The sequence below is a fragment of the Anopheles cruzii genome, chromosome 2 (genome assembly GCF_943734635.1).
Source record: "Anopheles cruzii chromosome 2, idAnoCruzAS_RS32_06, whole genome shotgun sequence".
NCBI lineage: Eukaryota > Metazoa > Arthropoda > Insecta > Diptera > Culicidae > Anopheles > Anopheles cruzii.
Window position 1 is genome coordinate 26,456,835 of NC_069144.1, and position 10,000 is coordinate 26,466,834.

At 52.1% G+C, this 10,000-nt stretch overlaps 1 protein-coding gene across 1 annotated transcript; it reads right to left on the reverse strand.

Moving 5' to 3' along the window:
* Positions 1-511: 511 nt before the first annotated feature.
* On the reverse strand, positions 512-2,463 carry LOC128268423 (actin, indirect flight muscle-like). The gene is made up of 2 exons (XM_053005510.1): positions 2,309-2,463; positions 512-2,004 (listed from the first exon to the last, which is right to left on the reverse strand). The coding sequence occupies exon 2, from the start codon at positions 1,978-1,980 to the stop codon at positions 850-852; it is 1,131 nt and encodes a 376-aa protein (XP_052861470.1). The 5' UTR covers positions 1,981-2,004; positions 2,309-2,463; the 3' UTR covers positions 512-849.
* Positions 2,464-10,000: the final 7,537 nt, after the last annotated feature.

Below are 10,000 nucleotides of genomic sequence, written 5' to 3' on the forward strand. Positions count from 1 at the left end.
AGAAAACAATATGTTTGAAATTCACGTTATGAGTTTATTGCACTTCGAAAACGGTATCAAAATGAAATCTTTTGGTCACGCCGAGCTCTATCCAAGACCCACTATCTGGGATGGATATCTTTCTATTTCGCGCCATCAAAGCGCACCACCGTAATTAAACTATGCTAGACAAGAGAAGCACCAGCAGGTTTCTTCGCTGCCCTCCTGGCAGTACTCAAGTCCGCCGTCCGCCACAATCCGTCAAATGCCTTACATTCATTCCGTTTGTTCTAAATTTGCTCAGCCGCAAAACTCCTCGCGAGCGTAAAGCAAATGATCTTTCGCCGATCACCAACAACCGCTGGCGCATACACGAAGACGGCGACCGGCGACTTCTGGGTTGTCTCATCCTCACACATGACCGTCCGTGTCCTCAACCGAGCACGGGCCATCGTCAAACGGGCGGAACTGATTGAACCTGACGCCTCAATGTAGCACGGGCGCACAAAATGAATCAACTTGTACAAACAACAGCGTTGGAACATTTTCGTTCAAAATTTTATTACTAAAAAAAGAACAAATTTACAAAAAACAAATGGGCGAAAAGCTTACACTATTGGTTTTCTGTTTTCCGTTCTCTTTCTGTTTGCGCGTTTGTAGATGTTGTGCGAACTGTGATCTCCGAACACCGTGTGTTACTGTCACGCAAGCCCCTCTTCCAGGATAATAATGTAGCCCGTGGACCGTGTTAGCTTTGAATTCGTAATGCTATCTTGTCTGGTGGTGGTTGTAATGGATTCCTCTAGTCGAGTCAGATGCAGGTTGGTTATGTGGTACCACGTTGGTCTGTAGCACCGGGCGGTGCCTCACTTAGAAGCACTTGCGGTGGACGATTCCTGGACCGCCCTCATCGTACTCGTGCTTCGAGATCCACATCGACTGGAAGGTGGACAGCGAGGCCAGGATGGAGCCACCGATCCAGACGGAGTACTTGCGCTCCGGCGGTGCAATGATCTTAATCTTGATCGTCGACGGAGCCAGCGAAGTGATCTCTTTCTGCATACGATCGGCGATACCCGGATACATGGTGGTACCACCGGACAGCACACTGTTAGCGTACAGATCCTTACGGATGTCGACATCGCAGCGCATGATGGAGTTGTACACCGTTTCGTGAATGCCGGTCGATTCCATGCCCAGGAACGAGGGCTGGAACAGGGCCTCCGGAGCACGGAAGCGCTCGTTGCCGATGGTGATAACCTGACCGTCGGGCAGTTCATACGACTTCTCCGACGACGATGACGCAGCTGCAGCCTGCATTTCCTGCTCGAAGTCCAGAGCGACGTAGCACAGCTTCTCCTTGATGTCTCGGACGATTTCGCGCTCAGCCGTGGTGGTGAACGAGTAACCGCGCTCGGTCAGGATCTTCATCAGATAGTCGGTCAGATCGCGACCAGCCAGATCCATACGAAGAATAGCATGAGGCAGCGCATAACCTTCGTAGATCGGGACGGTATGCGAAACACCATCTCCGGAGTCCAGGACGATACCGGTGGTACGACCGGAGGCGTACAGGGACAGTACGGCCTGGATGGCCACATAAACTGCCGGTGAAGCGAACGTCTCAAACATAATCTGGGTCATCTTCTCGCGATTCGATTTCGGGTTCAGTGGAGCCTCAGTCAACAGGACCGGGTGCTCCTCCGGGGCAACGCGGAGTTCATTGTAGAAGGTGTGGTGCCAGATCTTCTCCATATCGTCCCAGTTGGTGATGATACCGTGTTCGATCGGATATTTCAGCGTGAGGATACCACGCTTGGACTGAGCTTCGTCACCCACATAGGCGTCCTTGTTGCCCATACCGACCATCACACCCTGGTGACGGGGACGGCCGACAATAGACGGAAATACGGCACGTGGGGCGTCATCTCCAGCAAATCCGGCCTTGCACATTCCGGATCCATTGTCGATGACTAGTGCTCCCGCATCATCATCACACATCTTTACGGATGTCTAGGGAACTTCCTGGGACGTGCAAAGAAAACGATTTTACTCTCAGCATTCATGCTAAATTTATAAAATTTGTTTGAACATTTAAACACTTTTAGACTCAAAACAGTCATCCAACATACCATCAGGTGGGACTTTTCAACCAACAAAGGACACATTTTGTGGGACGAGCACAAACAGATAGAACGGCACAGGACTTGCACAACGCTGATACGTCACCAGCGACGGTACACCCAAGGACGTCACAGGACATTACGCTGGAAGCGATGCTCGAACAGGAAACATCCAATACTTTGACCATCTTGTCAGAGACACTGACCAACGGTGGGTCAACGACGAAACGAGGAAGCTGCAAGCCTTGAGCTGCTGCACTGAGTCTGAGGCTGGACACTACACTGTGCACTTGACGGCAAAACCGAACGGTGAGTGACCCAAGAACTGCCGATTGCACCGTTTTATATCGATCGATCGACTCCGCGTCGTGTCGTGCAGCAATCCTTACAAGGAGTGTGCAGTGCGAGACACCGAGACCGAAGTGCAAAAAGATTTTCCGATCCGATCGATTTTCGCGTACCGATTCGCACCCGATCGATCGTTCTCGGAGCATCGGACACGCATGTGTGCCCCGACGATCGATTGCTTCGCAGTGCGTTTCGCGAACATCGGCATCACCGAGCCCCACTTGGGCTGAAGTCTATTTATGGGAAAGTATTTTCAGTCCGCTAATTTGAAGTGCACGAAAAATGTCCCGATAGGGGCGTCCCCATTGCATTGTATGCCGTAATAAATTTGTAATGAACATAATTTTAAAGAAATCATCACGATCTCTAAACGCTAACGTTTCATCCAGCTGGCCAGATGGTTCGGCAATAAATAAAATTACGACAAGCATTTGGCATCGAGATGGACAAATTGCAGCTGTGAGGCCCGCGTGTCGCCGGCACATTCCGATAGTACATCGCGCTTAGTACCGAAAGTGCCCCCGCAACTCCCCGAGTGACCCAGATTTCATTGATAGGATCGTCATCCATTCAAATATTACCCACTCCCGGTAGCGGTGACATTTTTCACTTCCCTGCGCAGAGATCGTTCCGTCGAGATCAGATACCTGCTGCGCACCAGAGAGAGAGAGAGAGAGCGTTTGCCTCAGGATATGCCCAGAGCCAACTCGCCGACGTAGAAAACGTCACGAGAAGAGGGCAAAAAAAATGTCACCCACTACTGAATTTGGCCACGTTTCACGCAAGCCGCCTGTTCGCTCGTTCGGCCAGTTGGCTAAATTTAAACGGCCATTAAATTTACAAACAGTCCCCCCCGGGGGCTTCCACAGGTTTTGCTCTCCTGATCGTAGTTTGTTCGTCGATCGTTTCGCGCCCAACACTCGAGCAGTAAAATCAAAATAAATTCCTGCCCGAAAAAATCAAAACAAAAAGCTATGCTGTGTGTGGCGTAAGCGCCAACCGGCGATCCGAAACATCGCCAAGAAGGGCAATACTGTCGGTGCCGCGCCCGCGCCAGACGCACGAGAAGCCCGCGCTCGGAGGCGGAAAAGGATTCCCTTGCTACTAAATTCACAAACACACATGCGCCTTCAACCCAAACGGTACATTGTTGCAGCAGTTTAAGGTCCAATGTGTGCATGTATTTGATTTCTTCTTGGTATTATTATGTCAGGTTTGGGGTAAGGCTGCGCCGAGTCCCCAATACTGGTAGTGCATCTGATCAGAGACAGAACCAACCGACTGGCTAATTTATTAAACAAATCTTCACTAAAGGAAAATACCAAAATATCAGCCGTGCTTAACAAGTCTCTGTTGAAGTCTATGCCGCGCTCCGATCTCTCCGAGGTGTCCCAACGATGCCACCCAGCGCCCCGGTGTATCTTTCGTATTTTCTATTACCAAATATGGGAACGTGTCTACTGGCGACTCGCGGGGATATTCTCGTTTCCCAATCCGATCGCCTAGACCCGAAAATCTACGACAGTATGAGTTCGCACGCTATCCGAAGATGGCATCGGGGCTCTACTTTGCACCGGTACCCGAGGTTGTCACTGTTACACTATGGCCAGCCGGCGCTTAACATAGAATTCTAAAAATAAGGCCTCTATCATCGGGCCCGCGGCTAGCGGCCATCGTAACCATTACCAACGCATCGGGCTGGCGGCCCTATCAGCCGTCACCCGCGAGCATAGCACGGTTCTTGCATCGGCGCCGTCGCTGCATTGGCCGTCCGTGTACACCAACATTTCAACCGAGGCTAATCTCAAACGGATCCGACGTATCTAGACAGGGAACTCGAGATCTGATGCCAGAGCATGTTTTGTTCTGCGAGGCACAACATCGCCCAACGATCAGCCCCAGTGGCCAGGGAGAAGTGGGAGAAGCTGTCTCAACAGAAGTCTCTGAACTTGACCAAGTCTGTCAAGTGTCTGTTCCATGATTCGGTTAATTTCTCACGAACTTCTCACGCGGTAGTCTATTGGCCAGTGCACAAGCAGCGCAGCGGCTCTCCGGTGTGGATTAACGAAACATCTTCAAAACCCTCTAACGTCGGCCGGAACGTGTGGGAGTTTGTAACGGTCTGTACGATCGCCATTGCCAACTGATCCGCTCGAGAAGCGTGAAGTGAGGGGTGAGGCAGCAGCGGATACCGGCCAGCCAAGTGAGCACGACCAATTCATGGAACGTGCCCTCGCTAATGGGGCAGCAATTCAATCGCTCTCTGGTCACGTGCTTCGAAGGTGGCCCCAGATGTTGTAGTTGTGCCATGGTGCCGGCCCAGCTTCGGTTTGCCGGCTTCTTACAGCTTGTTAAGTGCCCATTTACACGTGTTTGCCCGGCCCGGCTGTTGTCTTTGGCGCGTGCAAGTGTTGATGCATGGCGCATTTTTCACGCAGCATTTCCCAGCCATCTATCTCGTGGTGCAGTTCGGTCCGGTTCCAGTGTGAGCGCCGGGTCCTACAAAAGGGACAAGAATCTCTTCGATACAATGAATTATGAACGTCCATCGTTTGCACCGTAACATAAGGATGGCAAAATTTAATTCCAAACGATACGAGCGAAGGCTTCGGACCCATCGAAGACTCTCGGCTCTCGATGCTCGCTCAACTACCAAACTAAACACTAATGGGCCTTGTTTGTGATGGGGACCGTATTTGCACAGCTAACCTACAGACGGAACCGTTCCGGGTGCAGGCGTCTTTTGGTCTTACTTTCGTCAAACACTCTCTCCTCTTGCACAGACGGGAGCGATTACTGTCCCAATTCATGTTTGCCTTCCGTGCCTGACACTGCAACAGCAGACAACGCTGGCCACTCTTTTTCGGTCCGGCCCGGTTCTGGTGTTCCTGTTTGGCAAGACGGTCGTGCAGTCAAATGCCGTTGGCACGTTGCTGAAATAAATCACCAAACTTACATCGTAATTTTTAAATGATGCATACAACTACACGCTCCTTTATCTGCTGCTGCTCCGTCAGTGCGCGCTCCTGGAGCGAATATCTGGTTCTGGATCTCGGAATGTGCGGATCCAACGGTTCGCCAACGGCCCACCAGAACACATCGCCCAACTTGCCATTTGAATAATTGTCCCGTTTCATGCATTATGCAAAAACATCGCCATCGCCCGTTGCGAGTGTCACAAAGGCCCCGGAAGACAAGTTCGCTTTTTTCCTACGGGCCACCGCTTAGTACCGGATCATCCCGCAGCGGTCCCGTTCGAAGCGTTCCATCATAAATCATCACACCGGGAACATTAGAAACAGAACCGAATCGGAGCATTTCATGCCGGTTGGACCACCCCGCCGCTCGCTGGGGATCGCCTTAATCGAACTCCAGAACGCAGATCACTAATGTGGCACCAGGCAGCCAGGACCCAAACAAAAAGCGGAACAGAGTTTGGCACAAACGAAACTTTCTCTCGGGCGGGGTACCAAAAAGGACAACGACAAATTTGCCGTTTAAATTATGCCGCTCCCTCGCAGCGGCTAGATGGCCAACAAACGGTCTTAAACTTCTCGTAAGATCCCGTGTTCCGGGTTCCGCTGGACACAATCAAACGCACGCGCGCACGCACAGCTACATCATGTTTTTATGTTTGTGTTTAGTGGTGCGGTGTATATCACGTTTATGTCCTTTCAACAGAGCGCCACGACCCGGCGCTCACGATGGCCGCGGGTGTCATAACATTCATCCGACCGTAATAAATTGACCGCCACGAGTAGGTTGCCAAAATTCACGGCCCAGCCACTGGACAGAACTGGTCGCAGACCGCGTGGGGTCGCAGACCCCGGTGGACAGGATGACGTTTTTCTGACACTTTTTCCCACGGACCGGCCCGCAGGCGGGGGACGAATGGATTACGGTTGACTTAACGTTCAAATATATCCAACGACGTGGCCTGTCAGGGCCCGGTTGACATGCCGCTTGCCGCCACCGATCGGTCGTGGGTGACTGGCCGGTAATTAGCTTGACGGGCCACAACAACATGGAGCAGGTTGGGCGCGCGTCAGGACAGAGCCGCGACGCGTGCTGTTGCCGATCAGCGCCGTTGTCGCCGTCCGTCAGTCAGTGGGTGGTGTGAAAATTATCACCTCCCGGTGGCCGGAAGCGTTCGGGATTCCGTTTGCACCCGCTTGGCTTTCTATCGATGCCATTTCGGCGCGGCCTTTGTGGTGTCAATATTTGATTAATCGCGTATCAATCGGCACCGCGGACCATGGTAGTCGATCGATGAGTGTTTCCTGAACGGTGCAGATGGATATTAACTACGACGATTATGGGAGATTATTGGACCTTGTTACAACCGCCCGGGATTGCATGTAATGGTGTGAAACAACATAAAAACATATGGCCATGGCAAAATGCATTTTCCCTAGAAATTCATCTTTGGCAAGATATTTTTAGCGTCGCAGACGCAGAAACTAGATATCTTCGTTACGAAAACAGACCGTATTCGCCATCCCCTCGAGCGTTTTCTGTAGAGCCACGATCCGTTAGTCCCGTTGTTTTCCGATCCTACAATAGCGTTACATGAAAGTGATATTTAGAAATGAAATAAACAACAGCGATGCGGGAGCTGAGAATAAAGAAGTTAAGCCTACCTTCGTGCGTGATGCTAAGTGGCCACCATTTGCGGATGATGATGTCCGCCAGACAAACTTTAGGTAAAGCGAAGGCATGGTTTTTAAATGGCTGAATAGAAACATAAAAATTCTTCGCAAATGTTCCCGTGAGACACTTTGGTTTCTGTTCCACCCAGTTCTTGTAACGGGTACCGCGCCACACGGAATAACCCGTGGAACCGGAGGGCAAGGATTCAAAAGCCAGCGTAAAATATGAATTACATGATTGCAGAAGAAAATTAGCCGTACTTTATGAGCGGATCAACTGGATTTAACTTTTCCATTCCGCCCGGGTGTATCGGAAAATTTACTTCCCACAGCGGATCGCACTCCGAAACTGTTCCTTCTCGCCCATCGCACCTGGGGCTGCCTAAGACGGTGTGTAACACTTACCGACATATCCTGCGTCAGAAAGTCTTGAATAAAAAAAAGTCACTCAAGCACTTCGCTGTCCCTCCGGCGCTGGTTGGTGTCCGCTGTGCGCACTTACACACCATCCGTCACTGTCCGAACTCGCAACGAAGTGCATTAGCCGGGGACCGTGCGCCGGAGCCATATGAGTCAGTTATCCTGCTGCTTTCGGTACGGATACGCCGGGAATGCTGCAGCGGGACGCGGCATTCGGATTCCTTGGCTCAGGTACAGCCCGGACAACCCAAAGGGCAACAATTGCGGTAACCCAGAAGCCCACCGCAGCCACGGTGGGGTTCTTTCCGAGGGGCGGCATACATTTTTAAGCATAATTGCACCATAAAATGGTTCCCTCTTCGTACGTGACCGAGAACTTTTTCCTACAGCCATTTTCTACAGCTTGGCAGAGGTCTCGGCCGTATCGCACCGGTCAAAGCGCCCATGCACTCTGCGAAACTTTCGCCCCGATCCAGCGTTTAACGTTGACCGAGGGAGGAGTGTAGCGCTGCTGGTGCTATCGGAGGGAAACGTTTATTAGGTGCATCCCCCAGCGGGGGGTGTTCGGGTATCAAATTATCGTCGAATTTCATCTATCCGGAGCTTGTTGTGCGGATCGAAAAAGAAAAGATATGCTGGACCTGGACCCCGCGGTGTACGGCCAATGAGAAAGTCCCTCACCCCAATACCGATCCTCTTCCCGGCGGATGCGCTCCGCCACTTTTGTCACGATCGACTAATTGAATCGTATTATCACACATCGTTACAACGAATCTTTTTGACTAATTGTTGCGGACGAGAGATTCCGCGATAGGCGAGATAGGTGTGCGATGAATTAAAAGGGGGGCACTTAAAATCATCCAATCTTTCCACTGGAGCCAACATGTCACGAGAGATCATATGATCGCCCTGTGCCCAATGCGAAAATGCAAAAATACAATCTACTGACGGGTCCCCTCCCACATGGGCACGCGCACCGCTCGCCCTGCACTCTTTTTCGCCGTTGGCGCTTATTATGGTTCAAGCTCAAGCTTTCAAACGTTTCTTTTGCCCGTTACACGCCATCACTCCCTTGTCGGACGCGACGCGACCGATAATGGAAGAAAGACGGCGGGTGCTTGCTGGCCACGTTTAGCTTGAATCGTAAAATTCACGGTTATTCATAGCTCGCGGGCGGCTTCAAGAGAGCGCGAACACACCGCACACGTGTGTTGGCGCGAGCGATCGCCACGAAGTGGAAGTGCGCTGTGCGCGCCTTCACTACCATAAATGGTAAGATCGTTGTTCCGAAAAAAAAGAGGAACGAAACAAAATACTCACGCGACGCGCGAGTGGCGGGCGAGCAGTGACTTCCGACTGCAACCGCCCAACGCTCCGCTCGTGGATGATTCACAAGCCACCACCATCACCTCTTTCCACGGCCGCGGAATTGTGCCGTTTTTGGTGTGTGTGCGGTGGTTGCTCTCTGACTCCGGTCTCCGTTCGGTGCTGGAGTCACATGGCGCACGCAGAGTTGGCCCGAGTGGCCACCTTCGGGTGGCGCACTCTCTCGGTGGACCAACCAAAAGAAGACATCAAGAGCCGCGCGCTGATGCGGCGAGACGGAGTTCTCCAAACCACCATCTATGGGGTGGAAGAGAATCCGAACGACGGCCGTGCTGCGCGGTGTTCAACCAACGGTGACATAAGGGTTGCGGTTTCTTCTGCTCTCCGTGCCTTCTCTGTGCCAATTTTCGATCGGACTACTAGCGGCCGGCCGTGGAATTTCATGAGTCCCGTTTTGCGATGCGCGCCACCCGTCGCCTCATCACCGCTGGGATTTGGTCTCATTAGCGATCACCGGCCAATGGGCGGACGGGATTATTATTAGTAATGTTTTATTCCGCTCAAAGTTTTCCCATATTTTTTTAGTTTCTTCCACCACCGCGCCTTGGAGAGCGCCTATAGGCGGCGACCGATCGTCATCGGCGGTTCTGTGTGTGTGTTTCGAAGATCGCGAGATAGGCACAAGGTTGTGGATGATGCATATTCGGTCGTCACATCGAAAAAACGAAAGCATAACGCGCCCCGCGGTGGCATTGGGGGAAAGAAGTGCATTCAAACGCGCGCATCATCAGTGCCGTTGTTGATCGTTTCGTGATCGCGCGTTGTGGACGCGGGCGGAGAGAAGATCAAGCGAGGGTACGGCCTTTAGGCGTTTAGCCGTGTGTACTCCTCATTCCTTCGATGGGTCCCTCTCGCGCAACACCACCGCGATCCGATCCGGTTCGTCTTTCCACGCGATTCTCGGCGCGCCGCGGGCCTTCACACCGTGGAGCCCGGGTTTCTTTGCGTTGGTAGGCTCCGTGCGCGAGCACCGCACTGCATTGTGTGCATAACTATGCACAAGGCGCAGCAGCCTGATGTGTGCGCCTTAGTTTTTCATTTTCGTTCGACACTCCAGGCGCGCTGGGCGCTCTCGATCCCAAGCAGCCAGCCAGC

Coding starts and splice junctions, on each gene's coding strand:
- LOC128268423 (XM_053005510.1), bottom strand. CDS start 1,980: ATGTGTGATGATGATGCGGGAGCACTAGTCATCGACAATGGATCCGGA.